The sequence below is a fragment of the Poromitra crassiceps genome, assembly GCF_964638095.1.
Source record: "Poromitra crassiceps genome assembly, chromosome: 10".
NCBI classification, from domain to species: Eukaryota; Metazoa; Chordata; class Actinopteri; order Beryciformes; family Melamphaidae; genus Poromitra; species Poromitra crassiceps.
In genome coordinates, this window is record NC_139631.1 from 17,949,742 (window position 1) to 17,971,493 (window position 21,752).

The following is a 21,752-nucleotide window of genomic DNA, read 5'->3' on the forward strand; positions in this document are numbered from 1 at the left end:
GACCTGCTCTCAGACCTGCTAGTGACTGGGAACTGAGAGAGCAGGTCACGTGGTGGCTGGGTTTACCTAGGCTAATTTTTCACCACCAATGGTCATCTCATCTTTTCTACATTTGCTGATTTTAATGCCATATCTCAGCTTGCTTGAATCAATAGCCCATACTGTGTGCACTACAGCAACAGGCAATCTGAGAATATTGCTTACTAAAGTTACTACTACCGGTCCGGTATATGCTCAGGTTGTATTAGTTAGTCTCTGTATTTTCTCGCCGACCCTTAATTTGCCTTAAATCTAACCAAATGTGGAAAAGTTGATCTTTCAAGCAAGAGGCACGGTGGCTCAGTGGTTAACACTGTTGCCTCACAGCAAGAAGGTCCCGGGTTCGAACCCCGGTCCGTCCCAGGTCCTTTCTGTGTGGAGTTTGCATGTTCTCCCCGTGTCCGTGTGGGTTTTCTCCGGGTGCTCCGGTTTCCTCCCACCATCAAGAAAGACATGTATGTTAGGGTTAATACTCCTGTCACTGCCCCTGACCAAGGTACTGGCAAAAGAACTGGAGTTGGTCCCCGGGCGCTGCACAGTGGCTGCCCACTGCTCCTAGTTCTAGGAAGGTTCCTAGTAGAGGATGGGTCAAATGCAGAGGATGAATTTCCCCAAGGGGATAAATAAAGGATAACTTAACTTTTAAGAGTTCACCCACCCATTTTCTCCACCCACAACCCCCCCCCCCCCACCCCCCAACACACACACACACACACACATACACACACACACACACACACACACACACACACACACACACACACACAGAAATATAGTTGAACACACACACACACACACACAGAAATATAGTTGAATAGAGAGCCGCAGGAACGAGTCCGGAAATCATCGATGCTAACACTCCTGGTTCTTCACTGTTTTCGCCTATGGGATTTTTGAATGGGTTTTGGCGCGATGCTTCTAATAAGGTCTCTGGGCAACGCAAGCTTAATCAAACGCGAACCAGTGTTTAGTAATATCATCTTCACACATGAGGACCACTTTTATGAGTTTTGAAGCTTTTACGTGCCGTTAAAAGGGCGGCTAGCTAGCAAATGGCTAAATGAGACTACACTGTTGAGTCGACAGGGATATATACGTCAATAATGTCATCACTTCAAAGGACGAACATGGAAATTCTCTTTCCCTCACCTGGTTCAGCCCGGGTTAATCGGTGCACAGCAGCGCACACATCAACAACAGTCCAGGTTGAGTGCTGACGTGACGTGGAAGCCTATGCGACAGTGTGTAGTTCTGGATTAGTTTAGCTCAAGCTTTTTACTTCTAGGGCTCGCATTTATGCTACAAAACTCATGAAAGTGGTCCTCATGTGTGAAGATTATCCGACTGAACTCTGGTTCGCGTTTGATTGAGCTTGCGTTGCCCAGATACCTTATTTGAAGCATCGCGGCAAAAACCCATTAAAAAATCCCATAGACAGAAACAGTGAAGAACCAGGAAGTCCGGGACTTCCGCGTTCTGACTACAAAAATACATCATCCCTGCGTCTCTCTATTAGTCTTGGACCAGACAGAATCCAGAGTGAAGTGAGTGGGATACAGTGGAGGAGGATGGCCTCTGGGGTCCGGCCGGGCCGGGGCTGAGGCACGGTAAAGTGAGTTGGGTTACAGATGGATTCCTGGCCCTGTTTGCTGTAGGCAGCATGTGGCTGAGATTACACTGTAGTGCTGGTTCACTGTACTGCCTGAGACTGTGACAGGGTTCTCCCTGGCTTTTTGGAGCGCTTAGGTGCTGTGTCAAGGGCTTGTAATGGTAGGCAAAACCCTGGTGTGTGTTTGTGTAGGTGGGGTGGGGTGATGGTTGAAAGGTAACATTTTACCATATGACACACATACTGTACCCTAAAACCATTATTCATGTTTTTTTGCAGCCTCTGTTCATTGATATGTTTTATTGTTGTTGAACAAGTAAACAAAAGATAAGGAGGAGATGCATAACTGCCCCCCCCCCCCCCCCCCCACACACACACACACTGCCTTTCTGCCTTACTAAACACGTGGATGTGCAAGATGGAGAGAGAGAGGAATACAGAGAGATGGGGATTAAAGGACCACACACACACACACACACACACACACACACACCATATTATTCTTGCATAACAAGGACTGCAACAACATAGCGATCGACCTGTTAAATTGCAGTGACCTCCTACACTGTAATAGCAGTATTTAGTCCCTCCTTATAGTTTACAGAGGAAACTGGGACCTTGTTGAGGCTGTATCACTGTTCTCTCCTGTGTCAAAATGAAAAGGAAACGAAAAGACTTTCATAGGCCTTTGTTTTTACAGACCCTCTGAGGAAGGTCGTGTGTGTGTGTGTGTGTGTGTGTGTGTGTGTGTGTGTGTGTGTGTGTGTGTGTGTGTGTGTGTGTGTGTGTGTGTGTGTGTGTGTGTGTGTGTGTGTGTGTGTGTGTGCTGTAACAGCTGTCCTTCATTTGACTATACACATTACACATAATTGCATTGTCCTAAAATGAGATGAAACTCAAGGATTTAGCCTGGTCGCGTCTGGGTCTGATAATGAGTTGGAGAATCAATGACCATTCAATGATTTTTCTTTGTGCTTAATGATTTTCTTGTGTGTGAAGCGACCAGTGTGGTCACTGGTCACTCAATGATTTATTGCCTTTGGCATCTAATCTTTTTTTTTTTTTTTTTGCATAGATGCTTGTTTGTGTAGTAAAGACAGATTTGTTTTTCTAAATGAAATTTGGTCTTTTAATATAAGACTCTGTGCAGTGTTATTTGTGGTATGTAGTGACTAGCGAGCGCAGTAGAAGCGCAGGACGGTGCTCATATGCTAAGTAATGACACTGCACCTGCCTGTGTTTCCACTGGGACTGCCTGGGGAAATGAGTTGCATGAGAAAACTCACGGGGGAATCCCGGCCGGCAACGCACATCTGATCTAGCATCCTGGTTCTGTCTTCTCACGCACAATCTGATCTAGCATCCTGGTTCTGTCTTCTCACACACAATCTGATCTAGCATCCTGGTTCTGTCTTCTTAGGATGTTGTCTCAATGAATGAGAAGGTGGCTAAGGCCAGGGCACACCCATGTGCTTGTGCGAGGGAGACTGTGTCTGGTCTGCAAACTGACATTATCCCCAGCCTGCCTGCCTGCCTGTGCTACGTAATAAAAAAGACCTTTAGGCAAAGCATCAGTGTTTCTGTTTTCTCACATGTGTGTAACTTGACTCATCATGCAAAACCTGAGTGACACCTGTCCTAACAACCTTTTGTATAATTTATTTGGCACTCCCCTCCAAGTTTCTATAGGTGTAAGTTTGTATACATTATACATGGTGATGATAATGTCAGGACCACTGAGATATATGAATGGAGAGAGTGTCCCTATCTCTTCCCTGTATGTTTTATTGAAGCCAAAATCCGGCCAGATCAGTGAACCAGAGTCTGCGCAGTAGCGCCCTTGATTTAGAACCTCTGAGAGCTCCACGCCCCTCTGAACTTTCTTATGTAGAGCTGCTGTTTCTAGAATGCGCACAGTGCGTTGTGTATTTATATACAGTCTAGCTCTGTAAATATGACACTTTAAGTTGTAATATTTTTTGTCTCGCCAAAAGTAACCAGGAAGATTCCCACTATGAGATCAGTTTATCAAAATGACGCCTGTACGAAAATCTGATTTTGGTTGTCGGAGATTTCAGACCTCCGGGCTGCTGCTGACTGCTGAGTGCTCTCAGCGCGGACCGGAGGTGGAGGCAGGCCTCACTCACTCACCCTCAGCCTCACTGGGGGGATTGCTGTGTTGACTAAGCTAGCCTAATGTTTTCGTGGCATTTTGATTAACTTTATGATTTAATTCCTTTTGGAGCAAATGATCTAACATGCAGCGGCTTCACTGAACAGGACCAATGCCCAGTCCATCTTATAATAAGTCCATGGTCAGGACCCGCAACTTTGTGTTACCCTCGGATCTGCAGACTTATAGAATTATTTATATAAAATAAAACATATTTCAGTGTTTTCCGACGGGCTTGGGGTATTATTGTCAATATATATATAGGCTATTGTTGTAGAATGGAATTTGTATCAATATCACCATTCTTCATCCGCATTAACCAAATGGTATCTCAAGCCAAAATGATGAGACCGGTGACCAGACATGAAAATAATGAAGCCAGGAGTCCAGGAAAGTTGTCTCACAGAATTGTGCAGGAGTTGAGAGAGTGATCTCTGTGTGATCTTGTCACTGTGCTCCGCTCAAGGCCAAAATGACATCAGCTGTCTGTCTATGTGGAATGGAATCTAAGAATGGAATGAAATATGTAACTATGTGAACCTGCATCTGCATCTGTCTTGACGTGAGTTTTGAAGGCAACTCTTGAGTCCTGCAAGGGCACCATGACAGTGCTGCACAGTGTGAGATAGAAAGAGCTGCTCATGTGCCTTATAGGTTATCTGACTGAGTATGGCGTCTGTATTGCATTTGTCTGTGATATGCATTTATAACTAATAACTCATATGTATACACATACATATGTGTATGCAATTATAGCTTATTGATTATTATATGAGCCAATGGAATTGCAATTTTCTACAACAGCTATCAATAAAGGATTGAAAACAAATAATGCACACAACACCAGGCAGCTCAAATGCAATGAATGTGTATTTAGAGGGGGAAAAAACCATGTCATCAACAGTTCAGTTCAGTCCATTCCAAGTTCCATCGTTCAACAAGCACATAAATCCAAGCCGGGCTTTCCCAGACACCGTTTTCATCGGAATCCCAGTCCACATGAAACGGAGTCCACTTCGGGATTTCCCGGCTCCCTACATGAACAAACACGGAAATACTAAGCCAATACAGCAGCGATACAGCAGCTTAAGACAAAACACAAACACCACAAAATTAAGGCAATCAGGCAAATAAATTAGTGTTGTCAAAAAGGATCAGCGTGCCATTTTGGCTGACTCACGTTTGCCAATAGAAGAAGAGTACACTTGGAGAGTCTCTGAAGATTCACGTCCGCTGGTGTTCTCTCCAAAGAGAGATAACACCTGGCCACACGGATTTAACGTAGCGCACCTCCTGGTTCGATAAACGAAGCCCAACAGCACAAACGGAGGCCCAGCTCCTGCGACCGCTCCCGGCTCCTCGTCAAAGGCATCTGACGACATACTGTTTTCCAGACATGATAAAGGACGTTGAAACGTAATGGGCTGGACTTGGGTAAGTAAGCGTAGCATCATTTTACTGGCTGACAACACCAATGGGTGCGTGTGTGGTGTGTGAAACAACAATGATGCTGGAAACGTCATTAGTATTTTGGGCGATCGCCACAGATGTCAAGCAAAATAGAAATATTCAAATAATATTCCTTAAAAAAAATTCATACTTCATTTTATACTTATCATCAATTTAGACAGGAGATTGTGTGTCACTGTCACGATATCCCAAAATCACCATATCATCATGATACAATTCCACGATTAAACGATAATATTGAATTGTCGGCCAGCCCTACCTTTAATATTGTTACATTATATCTACTGTTTGGTGAGGGCGTGAGCACGCATGAGAGAAACCGAGACTAGGTGAGTGACAGAGAAAGAGAGAGAGTGAGCGACAGACACAGTTCTACAATTAAAGAGTGGATATTGTGTCAGTGCTGATATTGTGGTGGGCTGCCACAAAATAAGGTTGTCAAAAGTATCGATAAGTCTCAATAATAAAAATTTTAAATGGATACAATACTCATTTGCAACAGTATCGATACGAGCAGTGCTTTCTCCTAATGAAAAAATCAAACACTACTGATTTCCTAGATGCTATGCTTGTGAATTGTACAAATATTTAATTAATTCCACATCAGAAGATGTTTTTCTTCTCGCCAGGAAAGTTTTGTAGTATTCCTTTGCCAAGCTAAGTACTTGTTACTTCTAAGCTTGTTGCTCCACTCCAAATGAACCCCTAACATCAGTGTAGAGCAGCAAGCTCCCATAATAGAACTGGGTGGTGAAATGAATAAATGAAAAGTTAAATGAAAACTCTTGAATCCAGTTCGTTCACATGGCGAGCAACCTTGTGGTTGTTTGGCTGCTGACTAATGCTGGTTGGTGTGAGAGTTGGTGTGATTCCATCTGTGGTCTGTTTGCAGCTACAAAGCTCACTTGACATAACTAGTTCAAAAATAAACAAAAAAAAAGTGTTCATGTTATAGACATGGGATGTTTTTGAATGGCTGCAATCAACTTGTCACACATTTTGCTCTTGCCAGGCAGAACCAGTCGATTACTGGTTCAAACTAAATTGCATCATTCGGAAAACAAGAAAGCTTGGACAAGCTTGTTGACCTTCACCCCATCGGTTGCTCGGCTGTCCAGGAAATGAATGGACCACTGGTTTATTTATTTTATTCAGCTCCACTGTGCAGGCTAATTGATTTGACATGGGATACTTTGTTGCATATTGAAATGGAAAATCTTGTATATTTATTGATCTGTTTCCTGTCTTGGGTCTGGTATCAAGACCGTGTGTGTGTGGATAATATTGCCTCACCCAGAAAAGCCTGCTATCACCCACTCCCCACTGTAGTTTCTCCTTATCGTTCTCTGCCTTGTCATTAGTTGTCTGCCCTGTCTCCTCCCTATATATATATATATATATATATATATACATCATCATTCTCTTGAAACACTGGTCTTTCCATATAGCTTGGCTGAGTGATAATTCAATATTATCCTCCTTCACTGGAATCATATCAATATGGTGATTTTGGGATAGCATGTGGATGCCATGCATGCCACACAATTCCACTATCTAAATTCATTGGGTTTTGACAGAACAACAAGTCACATCACTGATGGAGCCTCAGTGCTCAGTGGACCTGATTTTGGAGGGGGGACGTGCATTTGCCGATACCCCAGAGAATCTCCCTCTTTTTCACAGCCCAATGTTTACAGGTACAGTATGACATCATAGCCTGGTGTTGGCAGGTATGACATCACAGCGTAATGTTGGCAGGTATGACATCGCAGCTTAATGTTGGCAGGTATGCTAAACAAACTAGTTAGGTAGGTTAGGTGCTTTAGGCATGTCATTTTGAAACTGAAAAGGCTAAATTAAGTTCCTCTGTCCCCTCCCTTCACAGTTGCGGTACAAAGGGAAATGAGCATTCCCACTGTGAGCAAAGGCAGGGCTTTGACTCAGGGTGGGATTATTTCAAAATGTCACTAAACTACAAGCAACAATAGATACCCTGGCCTTTACCATGCCTGCTGGGCCTTTATACCGCATGGGTGGGGGGACCAAACACAGGCTATAGGTTGCTATAGCAACCCGTGTAGCATTGTAGCTACCTACTAGCTAACAATGCTAACCGAATGCTGAATTTCACATATTGCTCTAATCAGAGCGAAACATAGATGACACAAACGCACATTAACGTTAACATTACATAATTGAGACATCAAATTTTGTGTTAAAACATTAACAAACGTCTTTATAATAATTCAGTGATTACCATTAACGATACAAGTCACCATTTTAATATGACTGTGACGTCAACTCGGACAAAGCAGAGCTCTGGATGATACTTGAATTTCTGAGCTGTAATTCCGGCCTGGACGACCGTTCAATTCATTTTTTACAGGTCTGAACCAATTTTTTCCGGTGGTCCGAGTTGTCTTGAGCGGGGTATTTCCATGCCGGGTCTTTACCATGCCTGCTGGGTCTTTACCATGCTTGCTGGGTCACCATACTTGCTGGGTCACCATACTTGCTGGGTCACCATGCTTGCTGGGTCACCATACTTGCTGGGTCACCATACTTGCTGGGTCACCATACTTGCTGGGTCACCATGCTTGCTGGGTCACCATACTTGCTGGGTCACCATGCTTGCTGGGTCACCATACTTGCTGGGTCACCATACTTGCTGGGTCACCATACTTGCTGGGTCACCATACTTGCTGGGTCACCATACTTGCTGGGTCACCATGCTTGCTGGGTCACCATACTTGCTGGGTCACCATACTTGCTGGGTCACCATACTTGCTGGGTCACCATGCCTGCTGGGTCTTTACCATGCTTGCTGGGTCACCATACTTGCTGGGTCACCATGCTTGCTGGGTCACCATACTTGCTGGGTCACCATACTTGCTGGGTCACCATACTTGCTGGGTCACCATGCTTGCTGGGTCACCATACTTGCTGGGTCACCATACTTGCTGGGTCACCATGCCTGCTGGGTCTTTACCATGCTTGCTGGGTCACCATACTTGCTGGGTCACCATACTTGCTGGGTCACCATACTTGCTGGGTCACCATACTTGCTGGGTCACCATACTTGCTGGGTCACCATACTTGCTGGGTCACCATGCCTGCTGGGTCACCATGCTTGCTGGTCTTGATGGGAAAATGCCGAAGCTTGTGGGTGGTGGAGCTGTCTGGACACACAGTACAGTACCTTATACAAGAGCGAATGGGATTTATGTTTCTAACCTTTCAATTTTTGTGCTGCTGATGGCATGCTGTGTGGGTACGTGTAGTAGTGTACGTGTTACAGGGAGAACATGATAGAAGTACAGTGGAAGGCAGGACCCTGATCCAACGTCACTGTGTTACTGTCTTTCCTGCTGCCTGGGTTTCTTGAACTGAGACAATATTTGTGCACAGCTTAGCTCAGGAGTCCACCTGCTGATGAGCTGTAGTAGAGCACTAAAGAAAGCAGGAGGGGTTGGCTTTGGACCAGCCACATTATTAAAAAGGTCAACTGCACAGTGCAAGCACTTTTTTTCCTTCTTCTTCTCCTTCATTTTTGGAAGTTCATAAATTTGGCCGTGCTATGATGAAGGACATCAAACATGTTTAAAATCCTGACATTGCTTGCATATTTGACTTATTTTTTAGATGTTCAGATTCATCAAGCAGCTCAAAAATTTCAACTCGAGCGAATAGTGGCTGAGGCGAATATCGTGTCATTCACGTCTGCTCACGTTGTTTGCATTGACTTTGTATGTAGGGCATTTTCAGTCTTATTACAGAACATGTAATGAGATACGTGTGTGTGTGTGTGTGTGTGTGTGTGTGTGTGTGCGCGTGTTGTGTGCGCGCATGGAAATATGTAGGCTATTGGGGGTCAGGATCTTTGCTGCTGATTTAAAAGAATGGGGTTACAGGTTTTACATTAGAATGGTGTAGAGCCCTGAGCCCTGCCCTCTGCTCCCTGAGGTCAATGACCTCTTGACCCGTAAGCCTTATTGTTGCCAGAGCACGTGAGGAAAAGGGGAACAGAGGTGGTAGTCACTCTAAAGCGGACATTAGATCACACTGATTAAAAGTTTTTAAAACACCTTCAACCAGAGAGGAGGAACTGTGAAATCACATGCTGTAGTCGTCGGTTGGAATGAAAACCTGCAGAGTCTTGGCCCTCCGTGGCGCATGGTTGCTCATCCTGCTCTCTAGACACATCACAAATGATCTGTCTATCTTGGAACTAAAAGATACGAAAACTCATCAAGGTTGAGTAAATGGAACATATTATTTCTTGATTTAAGGACTAAGCAACTAGCACTTAAGTGTAAAATAGTAGTAAATACACGTAGAGGCATGCCAAGTTAAACTACCCCAACCAAAACTATTAATGTTTGACTAAGTTTGAACTAAGGAAAAAAAAACATAAGCGGGTTGAGTAAAATGCCCTGATATTTCTTGGACACACACTATTTATTTTATAGTCTCCCCTAGATGAGGCAAGGCCTCATCAAAAAGCAGTGAATTAAGAGTAACATAACAACTTTATTATTATATAAGGGACAAGAGGGACTGGCTTTGTAGCTCAACATCATCACACATTAGTGTCTAGTTTTCAGTGAAGAATTCAAGTTTCCCAGTCTCATCTGACTATTTGTTTTGCCTAAGCCCACGTTAGGTTTGGCTGTCTTTGAACTACTGTAAATAAATCACTGTAATTGTTGGGTAAAAGTTACATTTAAGTAATTAATTACTTAATTTACTTTGTTCCTCGCCTCAGAAGTTACTCTTGGTTAAAAGTAACTTAGTTTTGCAATGCTTATGCTTGCTTCAAAAACCATAACAATGTGGCTCATGCGGTTTGTTGGCCAATCAATTTGAAACTGCACATGGGCATTGAGCATTGGCATAGATGGGGAGTGAGTGACTAAGATTATTTTTCCATTTTCCCAAATGTAAGCCGTTTATGAGCTTTTGTCTTGAGAATAGGGTGGTGTGAAGTGTTTTGTGCTTAGTGAGTCTGGTGAAGTGTGTGTGAGAGTGTGGTTGTGAGACGGTGAATGGATCGGAGCAGAAGGGAAATTGTAGCAGAGAAGTTAGAAAGTTGTAGCAGATAGCAGACGGATCTCGTTATTGTCATAAAGTAAAGACTTAGAAAGTTGTAGCAGATAGCAAACAGATCTATTGTGAAAGTTACAGTTGTCATAAAGTAAAGACTTAGAAAGTTGTAGCAGATAGCAAACGGATCTATTGTGAAAGTTACAGTTGTCATAATAAAGTAAAGACTGAGTGGTGTGCCTGTGTGCTGTTTTCCCAACTGTGTGAGTGAAGTAGTGGTAATTGGTCCCGAAGTAATTAAGTTGGACTTCGGCCCTGGAGGGCAATTGAGATTACGGGTATGGACTAGTTAAGTGTACTTAATGTTTTTTCAATTAGCAGCAGGTTGGCTGCACAGGATGCAGAGAGATTTCCCCAGCATCCCATAATCAGATAATATATAATAATGTATTACTACAAGATTCTTATGAGAATTGGAAAAACGAATGTGTACGCTAACACGTCATCTTCTACACACCTCTGTAGATCCTGTAGTCAAAGATGGGAACACATACCGGGTATGTATGTGACCCCCTATCTCAACCATCTCAGGTTTTTCTCACGGTGCTGCCGAGGGCATCACAAGGCAAATTTAGGTCAGGCAGTCAGTCAGGTAAGGCTTAATTAAAGGCAGACATCAGCCCAGCAGCATTGAACTCAGTGTTTTCAGTGTGAAAACAAAAGTGAAACTTAAAGGAGGACTTACCTCCAAAACACTTTTTTTCAGCTTTTAACCAATATATATGACTTTGGGGGTGATGTGTGAAGAATTCTGGTCAAAATTTCCACATTTGACACCAAACTGTTGCCATTTTACCATTTGTATCATTTTTCAGCAGCATACCTGGCATAAGCGCCCTCTTAGGGTCAAAGACTGCTTTTTTTTCTTTTCTCAAATGAATGGGAGATTAGGAACACTTTGACGTCACAGTGTTCCCAAAGACTATGGGATTTCAAGATAATTACTCCCCTACCCCCCCTGTACCCTTTCGGCTCCTCAGAACTCCAAGCCTATTCCTATTGAAGTTTGCTCTTAAAATACTGAACCAAACGTCGTCAAAGTTGGCACATGTCTTAATTATAGTTAGTTTCCCGCTGAATGTGTCACTACTTTATTAATATCTTACCTGAATAAGCTCGAATGATGATGTATATATTATCAGTCCGAGTTGGAAGCAGCTGTCTCCAGCCCAGCCAGGCGGGAGAGAGTCCTACTGTAAACCTCATGCACTAGCTCCAAGCTCCGCGGGCGCGCGCAGCAGAGCAGAGCTCTCTGTGCTCTGAGAGTAGAGAGAGCAGTCTGATATTTCCGCAAACAAATATGGTCGCAGTTTAGCGCACATGTAAAATATAACGCTATACTACGACGTGACAACGTGACAAAGCTTCTCTAAACACATCGGCTACTATCATTTCCCTGCATCCCTCCTACTGAGATTATATCGGTAATGATTTTGGACAGACTGAATGCGCGGAGGAGAAGGAGAGATCTGCAGCTCTGCCCTGAGTAGCCCTGAGAGACACTCGCCTCGCTCCGACTACTGTGCCCGTCTGTGAAAAGCGTCCTGTCCAGTCGCACCTTCGCAAACAGATGCGGGATTCCCTCAATCCTGTACCCAATCTCAGACTGTATTCTCTAAATCGCACACCAGCTATTTCTGTCTGTTTGTTTGTTGCTCCGTGAGGTTACAAGCGCCCCATGCATGCAACAGGCTGTTTCGCCAGCCGGGGTCTGGCAGGAGGGAGGAGGCGCAGGCAGCCTGCACTGCGCTGAGAGGAAAAAACTTTTGCACAACTTTTAACAACAATCACGAAAAGCCCCCAAACTAAAATGAAAAAGGGACTATATGGCAACTTGGACGAGGGAATGACGTAGAGAAATCTCGCATTGTGTTACCCCAGAACGGGGGGTTTGTCGTATTGTGCGGTGTGCTGCTGTAACGAGCCCATGCCACTTTGCTCTCGTAACGTAGTTCAACACACTGCCATAGAGTTACATGCAGAAAAATAATTAAATTTCTAGTTCGCCACTGAATTACCAAATTGATATAACTTTCAACCATTTTGAGCAAAGCTCTTTCCATACAGGCCACCAGCGTTGGCTAATTGTTGATATTTATACAGATATGGCCCCTCTCAAATAAATTATTTTTGAGGCAATAGGCAAACTGTAATGGCGTCGATTTCCGAAAAAAAATCTGGACTTCAACACAGCCAAAGAGTCCAGTATAGACAAGAGCATATGTCATTTCTTGGTTTTTTCCATAGGTATTTTCAAATCACTGTTCTAATACATATCTAGGGGGTAAGTCCTCCTTTAACATTCCACCGTTAGTTTGATTAGGATTTGTAGACATTTTTGTAGTCGTTGCTGCCCTGACTTTAACGGTAGTTGATGTCATCTTGTGATATTCAAAGATCCACTGTGATGTGACATTTAGCGGAATGGACATGGCAGAAATGGAATATATTATTCAAAAGTATTAGTTTATAATACCCTGAAAATAAGAATTGTGTTTTCGTTAGCTTAGAACAGGGATACTCAACTTGCTTTGCCCGGGGGCCACTTTCGTGAAATGATAGAAGGCCAGGGGCCAGTTAATAAACAATCAATATACATTTTTCTGTAGTGGATTGTAGGTTTTTGGGATGTCAGCCGGAGTTTAGTCTGACAATGTTGTGCACACCGGATAGTTAGTTAGGTTAAGTACATACATAAGTGCCTGGGTAGCGAGCAGACGGCGGTATTTAGCAGCTAAATCATAGATTATTGGAAGATATTCCATATTCCTGAAATGCTATAACAGAAGTGTGAGTATTGGCCAGAATGACATGAACATTTGGACACTTATTCAGCGGGTATCTTGCATGTTGCGTTCAGGTGCACTGTAAAAAATAAAAATAAATAAAATAATAATAAATAAATGTGTGCAATTCCATCACGGGCCACACAGGGGGCGCCCGCGGGCCGCATGTGGCCCGCGGGACGCCAGTTGAGTATCACTGCCTTAGAATGAGCCCTTTATATCTACAGTACATACAAATATTTGTGGATAGTAGTAGCCCAGAACGGACCAAGCACTGCTTGAGGGCTTTTTGTGTTTTTTCGTGAGTTTAGTGGCCACCGTAGGTTCTCCTACACACTTGAGGGGAGGCGTATTCAGTTGGTTGCAATCTGCAACCTCACAGCTAGATGCCACTAAATCCTACAAACTGGTCCTTTAAGGAACGTTAATGGAATTAGGCAATTTACCCATGCTGCAATGCTTCAGGGCATAGAATTGAACACAGATACTCTGTACAGGATTTTTTCTTTGTATAACGGCCTGTTCTCACTATCACTGTGCTGGGGTGTTGTGACCATCCCTCTTATCTCCTCCGTTCACCTCTGCTCCACTGACAGGAAGTCGACCAATGTAAACATGGCCTTGCATGAGTTTACAGTCTCCCACTCTCCCCCGGCTGGTGAAATACAAACCACTCATGTCATGTTGAGTGTTACACATACATAACCTCATGTCCTCAAGTTCCCGCGCACGCACATTGCAGAAATACTTTGACTAATGTATTATGTTGGGTCAGCTATTGGAAGTTTCCCCACGTGTAATTTACAGGAATTACAGCTCGCCTTCTTGGAGGTCAGAGCACATGCAGGGTTTTGTACGGAGCAGCGGCCCTGGACCTTCTAGGGAATCTTTTTCAGACATTTCAGCAGGACAGATGCCTGCTTGAACCTGAAACTCTAACTACTGTGCCTCCCTCCCTTCTGCCACTTGGAGGTCAGAATAAGAGAGCAAACCATTGTCAAGAAAGCTTCTGACTGCTCGTTGGTACCGATCAAAAGTTTGCCACGACCACCTGCACGATAACTTTGTTATAATCTCAAAGGTTTTCATCTAAATAAATATGCTAATGCTAAATCACTATCTATCTGATTGTGAGTTAACACAATGGTGATTGAGCCTATGGCCCATTGATGAAAGTCTTTGCATTTTCAGTATTCCAGCATTTATGAACTTGACACAGGGTGGGCGGAGCTAACACAATAGACACACTCTAGGTTACTGAAGGTTCCCGACAACTTGTGTGAAATAGGATAGCAAGCTACTTTTTTGCGGTCTCTGCTACCATTACGGGTGGCACTGGTTACTATGGCCGAACAAAGTGACTAACGTCACAAATTATGCAACACTTTGTATCTCACCTGCAATTACCACTCATCACCACTACATGGCTATGGAGAAAATGAATGGGAAACTCACTTCTCGGGGCAAAATAAGTTGTGTGAATAAAGTGAATTATGATGTCATCAGTGATGCCACTTGATCAATTGTGATGTCATCATCAGTGATGTCACTTGAGCAATTGTGATATCATCAGTGATGTAATAAATCCTTCCTTGCTGAGGCTACTGTATGTAAGTGGTTGGACTATACATGTAAGAAGCGGTAATGCAACATACTGTAGGATGCCAACTGCCATAAAACAGGGAGAAGAGGACAAGGGTGAGTTAAGGGGAAAAGTACCTTCTAGTAACTTTATAACTGAGATATGCAGTCCTCAATATCAAACATTTGAGTTATAATGAATAACAAATGCAATACGGAGCAACCCTTTTAGATTGAAAAAGTCTGTTTCTGTGATTATGACTAATGAGAATGTTCGGGTTTTTCAAGGCTGATAGCAATATTTTTGGGTTCAGTTTCAGTGCAGTATATCTTTAAATATCACCATCTTCATGCCCACCCCCCATAAATCCCCAAAATGATTCAGGATTTGCCTCCAGAACTCGATTCTTAGAAGGGTTAGAACTGGGTGTCAAAAGCTCTGAAACTGTGGGGAAGTAAAGCCATAGTGGTCTAACCCAAATTGTTGCAGTACAATTTTTATGACTAAGTGACAGACTAACATCTGGAGGGGATGGACTTGGGACCATGTGACATGTCATGTACACACGCACAGTCTCACACACAAATTTAGCGCCGGAGATGAAAGTGCAGACACAGCACAAACATCTGGTGTGCAATCCTCCTCCAGTGGAATCCCACGAAGCACAGCACAAGCCTGTACAGGAAGCACAGATCAGGCCACCATGGTTATTGAGCCAGGCAGTAACACTGTCCGTGTCCAGCAGCCTGGGTAGAGTTACTCTGGGAGGAGTTATCTCTGCTTAGAGTTTGGATATTGTAATATTATCAAATGGCATAAGTGTTGTCTTTTCCTGGTTTTAAAGGCTGCATTACATTAAAGTGATGTGATTTTCTCAACTTACCAGACTGTTCTAGCCGTTATATTATTTGCCTTTACCAAGTTAGACATTATACCCCACATTACTACTGATGATCACAAAACATATTTTGTGAAAGCACCAATAGCTAATTTATAATATTGTCGCAATATTGACATTGAGGTATCTGTTAAAAATATTGTGATATTTGATTTTGGCCAGATCGCCCAGCCATAAGTTTTGCCTAAATTCATCTGATCATGATTGCTTTTTCATAATCCGATCCGAAAGCCATTTTATTTTTGTGCAACCGCAGAAATCCCCTTACCTCCGTTACATAATCAGACACATGTGCTTGCACACTCTTTTGTCTGTACATTTCTTTCTTTCTCTATGGCAGTCACAACACCATGACCTGGACAAAATAAGCACATGTCTCATGGATGTATTATCTTGGGCGACATTGGAGATGGGCAGATTAGTCTCTTTTCATGCTATGTGTTATGGTCTAGTGTTGGCACGCTCGCTTCATTAAGACCCAGTCACCCAGGGGCTGCTGAGATACTGTCTGTCACACTACTGTACACAGCTCACTGAACCGCAGGCTGGGAAGCACAGGTCCAAATATGTGCTGTGTTTTTCAGCATGTGCTGTAGGTAAACTGATCCAGGGGAAAGTCCTCACTGGTCAGAAAAGTTGACCATTGCCATGGATTTTGTCATTAACACTTGGTATTGTTAAAGGGATGTGAGACATCTGAAATCAGACATTTGGAAGATTTATTGTCCTCATATAGACCTAATCACCGTGACGTTGCGTTAACAACCGGTACTTCCGGGTAGACACCTGCCTATTTATTTAAATTGTGGAGATATCACAAACTTGTTTGTTGTTTGTTTCTGTTGTCATTTTCAGCCGTGATTGTAATGTTAAAGATATACACTATACCCTTACCCTAGTTAAACACGGTGGGACGACCTTTCTGATGTTTGGTTGTATTTAGTTTGTTGATAAACCAAATCTCACTCCCAACAGTGACATCTCACCACTGGTCGGACCAGCTGCTAGTTTTGGGTGAACTCAAGCTGTAATTGTTTTTATTCTGTGGCCCAACAGGTAACTTATTTCTCTAAACTAACATTAGTGAAAGTCTTGTTAATTAATGAGATGTGAAGGCATCAAACATGTGTTTTAGACTTAACCATTTTTCTCTTCATCTCAGTTGTTCCCTGCCCAGTTTGCTCCACTCCATTAAATTGTATGTACCTGATGCAGGCGTTGTCTACCCGGACGTTATTGAAAACATTGTGATTCGGTCTATTGCTTTCACACAGTCTTTTTGGATTCAAATGAATAATGAAGAACTTTGATGATAGTCTCTACATAGTTTTAAAGATACAAGGCTCTTATGTTTGTGCATCTTGAGACAAAGGAATTAATAACCCGATCATTTTATTTATATAGCGCACCTTAAAATGCAATGAAATCTTAAGGTGCTTCGGTAACACAAAAAGAGTAAATGGTAAATGGTAAGTGGCCTGCATTTATATAGCGCCTTTATCCAAAGTGCTTTACAATCAGTAGGTACATTCACCCATTCATACACCGATGGCGGCAGGTTACCACGCAGGGTGGTGGCACACCATCAGGAGCAATTTGGAGTTCAGTATCTTGCCCGACATGCAGACTGGAGGAGGCGGGAATCGAACCACCGACCTCTTTCTTTTTTCTTTTTTTTTCACGATTTTTTATGCCATTTTTATCCCCCATTAGTGCTAATTTAATTTATTTATCCTGGTTGCTGCTCCACCCTCTGCCGATCTGAGGAGAGCCAAAACTGGCTCCATGCTTCCTCCGAGACATGGGCAGTTAGCCAGCCGCTTCTTTTTCACCTGACAGGGGAAGCTTCACCGGTAGGACATAGCACGTGGGAGGTTCACGCTATTCCAACCAGTTCCCCTCCCTCCGAACAGGCGCCCCTAACGACCAGAGGAGGCACCACATTAGCAACCAGGATATTGCATGTTTTGGTGAGGGGTTCCTATATGAAGGAAACCCCCAGGGGGCATGGGGAGAACATGCAAACTCCACACAGAAAGGCCCTTTTGACGACCCCACCCGGGCGGTGGGCACTCGAGGACATGCGGACGGGCACGCATTCCTTCAGCGCTCACAGCGTCCCAGTAAAAAAAAAAGTTGAATAAAATCAGAGACCCAAGTTTAGAAGGAAAAGCACATGATATGAACAATCCAGTTATCAGTACCCATAAGGTCACGAGCATATTAAGACAAATGTGTGTGAGAGATTCCTCAATCATATACAATCAAAACATCGGTCATATTGATAACTTTTGCTCGTGATTAAATGCTGACTGACTCAAATTAACTCTTGTCTCACCTCCCTCCTCCTTACCCTTGACCCATCCCCTCTGCCTCTCGCCCCTCTCTCTCTCTCTGTCTCTCTCTCTCCTTCCACCTACTTTCCCTCTCTCTCGCCCCTCCCACACAGATGCTCCCAGCCGAACAGCTCGACAGGAGCGATGGGATGTGTCAACTAGGTATTACACCTATCCCGACATCAACACGCAAGCAGGGAGACGGTCTGCGTGGGACAGGGAGACGGTCAGGGTGGGACAGGGAGACGGTCTGTGTGGGACGGGTGGGACAGGGAGACGGTCTGGCTGGGACAGGGAGACGGTCTGTGTGGGATGGGTGGGACAGGGAGACGGTCTGGGTGGGACAGAGAGACGGTCTGGGTGGGACAGGGAGACGGTCTGGGTGGGACAGAGAGATGGTCTGGGTGGGACAGAGAGACGGTCTGGGTGGGACAGAGAGATGGTCTGGGTGGGACAGGGAGACGGTCTGGGTGGGACAGGGAGACGGTCTGGGTGGGACAGAGAGATGGTCTAGGTGGGACAGGGAGATGGTCTGGGTGGGACAGGGGTGGGACACAGGAGACTGTCTTGGTGGGACAGAGAGATGGTCTGGGTGGGACAGAGAGACGGTCTGGCTGGGACAGGGAGACGATCTGGGTGGGACAGGGAGACGGTCTGGGTGGGACAGGGAGACGGTCTGGGTGTGACATGGAGACAGTCTGGGTGGGACAGGGAGACGGTCTGGGTGTGACATGGGAGAGTCGGCTGGAGTGCTAAGTTGAAAAAGTGCAGAAGGTGTAGCTCAGTATGTAGGCGAGAATGGTAGCTTGACTGCACAATACAATATGAGGGAGCTTGAGCAGAGGAATATACAGTACAGTATATGGTGGGGAAATGGGAGAGAAGAAAGATAGTAGGGAAACGTCAAAAGTCGGACCAGTGGTGTCACAGTTCAAAATTAGACATTTAAGAGGTTTATCCTTTTTCGGGAGTTGAGTTTATTTTTCTCTCTTAATGACACTCAAAGCACCGAGCCCATGGCAAACTTTTGCCTTTATTCATAGTTTGATTCAGCACCGTTTTGTCGAGGTATGTTTTTGAGCAAGTTAGTTTCAGATACAGTTAGTTTCCTACATATTACACTAGGGATGAAACAATAACTAGTTTAATAATAAACTGATAAAATTCCTGATGGTAACCATACTGTTTCAAATTTTTATTATCAGTAAAACCGTGATTACCATGTTACCGTGATGACAGCATTTTAACAGTCTTTTAGACGCAGGTGCGCAGCCTTGGTGAAATGACTTCTGTGAGTGTATCAGTAGTACTTTTTGAACATTTTCAGCACATTAACAATACCGTGATAATACTGCTAACCATGATAATTTTGGTCAGCATAATCGTGATTTGAAATGTTCACACCGTTTCATCTCTAAATTACACTAGGTGCAGGTGTTTGGAACAGGAAGCAAGCAGAATCTGTTTGTTGAATCTCAACTAATGAGCTGTTAATACAACATCTACAGACAAAGTGAAACCGTTGAATTGTTGAATGTCTGTCAACTAATGTCAACTACTAAGCTGTTGAAATGTTACAAATTCTCTCGAGGCAGACTACCCAGATAAAGTGTTACCTATTCAAATGGAATGAGAAATGGAAAGACAAATCGACCCAGCTCAAGGCCTTGTTTTACCCAAACAAGAGTTGACATGACGCCAGAAATAACACGACACCCGACACCCACACCCCGCCGGGACCAACATACAGTACTGACCTTCCTCTGTCTCTCCCCTCTATCCATCTCCTTCACCTCTCTCCATCACTCTCTTTTCCTTCTCCAACTTTTACCCTTCCCCGGGACTCTTTGCCTCTCTTCCTACGCCCTCCCCCTTTCCTCTATCCTTCCCTCGTCCCAACCAGTGGCCCGTCGGCATTGCAGTTAATGAAATCAAGTGTAAGCATTGCTCTCCCAGTCCTTTCTGGTCTGTGGCTTATAACCACATTGTAAGTCTGCCAATACCCTTATTGGTGGTATTCACCTTAATGGTCCAGAGTAGCATGGACCGATACAAACTCCCAGGCCTGAGACAAGTCAAGTGTCTAATTGATAGGAAGGAAGCGCCTCGCCCTCCAGCTGCTGATCCTGGGTCTAATGTGATCCTATTCCCCCCCCACAATAAAATTAGGCTATTGGAAGCCTCTGCGTTTTAAATCAAGATGTCTATGTCTCTCTCTTTGTTTTTTCCCCCTTCTAGTAGAGAACGCAGCCCTGGACAATGTAATCGGGCTGAAGGCGCCATCTGCAGTGTTCATACCGGAGCGAGACAGAGGAGGAGCTGAGAAAGTGAGTGGGGAGGAGGAGGAGGAGGACGACTACGAAGAAGAGCGGAGGATGGGCGTGGGGAAGAATACCACCTCCAAGTCGATGGACGGCAGTGGAGAGGGAGGCAAATATGAAGAAGAGGGCAAACATGGCGCAGATTTCTACCCCATTCCGGTATGTACGTGTGTGTGTGTGTTCGTTTGCCTTTTCTTCCTAGGGACAAAACCACACATGCACGCACGCACAGAGAGAGAGTGTACAGAGAGTCTAAACATGCCTAAGTAGCTGTGCACACTGGACGTGTGTATTTCCGATCAGAACGCTTTGGAAATCATGTCGAGAGCGCTTCCAATGCGCACAGACCAGCGCACGGAGCGTTTTTGTGTGTGTTTTGTTTTTTCCTGCCGTCGCGCGCGGTACAGTTCAGGACACAACGATCACATGGACGGTAGCCTCTAGCCTGCTAGTTTCGTCCGTTTGTTGTTGATTGTTCGCACTGTCAACATGAAAGCCAGATTATTGGCAATTCTGGCAGCAGCGGCGTTTGACGATCCCCTTGACAGGAGAAGGGGTAGGAGGAGTGACATTGATGAGCAGCGTGCTTTTCCTCCAAACGTTGAACTTTTTTCAGCTCGAGACGCCCAGAGCACTCCGCCAAAAAGCACTAACCGCCAAGAGCGCTTAAACGCCAGGTGTGGTCCTTGAAAGAGGAGCGCTCCTAGCGCATCCTTAGCATAGAGAATGAATTGCAGAAAGGCGCTGGCTTCTCAAATACACATGTCCTGTGTGAACAGCCCCTTAAACTAGCACTGGCAAAAATGGAGGGATGATAAAGACAGGGTTAGAGCACTATGCATAGAGTACAACCTTGTCATTACTGTCGTCCTCTCATGCTCTCCTTCCTCCTCCCTCTGTCTTTGTATGACTCAGACGCACACACGCACACACACACGCACACTTGGCCTTACTGTTCGCGTGTGTCTGTGTAACCGGAAGCCCATGTGTCCACAGTGTCTAATCCATCCAGGCTTGGTGCATGCTCCTACCGCTGTGTCCATTTCCTTTGTTTGACCATGTCCTCTTGGCACCAACCCAGTGGCCCGATGTAGGTCAAATGACAAAATGTCAACAATAGCAATTTTCTGCTGCCCACTCATGAATCACACACTGACACACGTACACACACTCAGTGCTTTATTTACCATCAATTCTTCCTCTTAATTATGTCAAATAAAATTGAGATGAATAAGGATCTTTGTCATGCGTGCCGTCGTTTGACAGAGACACAACCCATGAAATCTCCTGGTTTGGTTTTGTCTCCTAGATAAGCTTCATCGTGTTCGCAAGAACAATCTGAAGGCTCCTCTGGTGTCATGTTCTGAACCTGCTCAATGCGACACAAAGAGAAGGAAATACGATACAAGCTTCAAGTTTCCCTTGCAGTTATTTT

The 21,752-nt window shown here is 44.3% G+C and overlaps 1 protein-coding gene across 1 annotated transcript in view; it reads left to right on the forward strand.

Moving 5' to 3' along the window:
- The window catches only part of slc23a2 (solute carrier family 23 member 2), a gene marked incomplete at its 3' end in the record, with an annotated part of 43,070 nt that overhangs the window by 1,153 nt on the left and 20,165 nt on the right, over positions 1 to 21,752 (forward strand). Inside the window, exons 2-3 of the mRNA XM_083644085.1 lie at positions 18,110 to 18,158; positions 20,235 to 20,476. Coding sequence (XP_083500211.1) covers positions 18,110 to 18,158; positions 20,235 to 20,476 — 291 coding nt within the window. The remainder of the gene's footprint in view (positions 1 to 18,109; positions 18,159 to 20,234; positions 20,477 to 21,752) is intronic.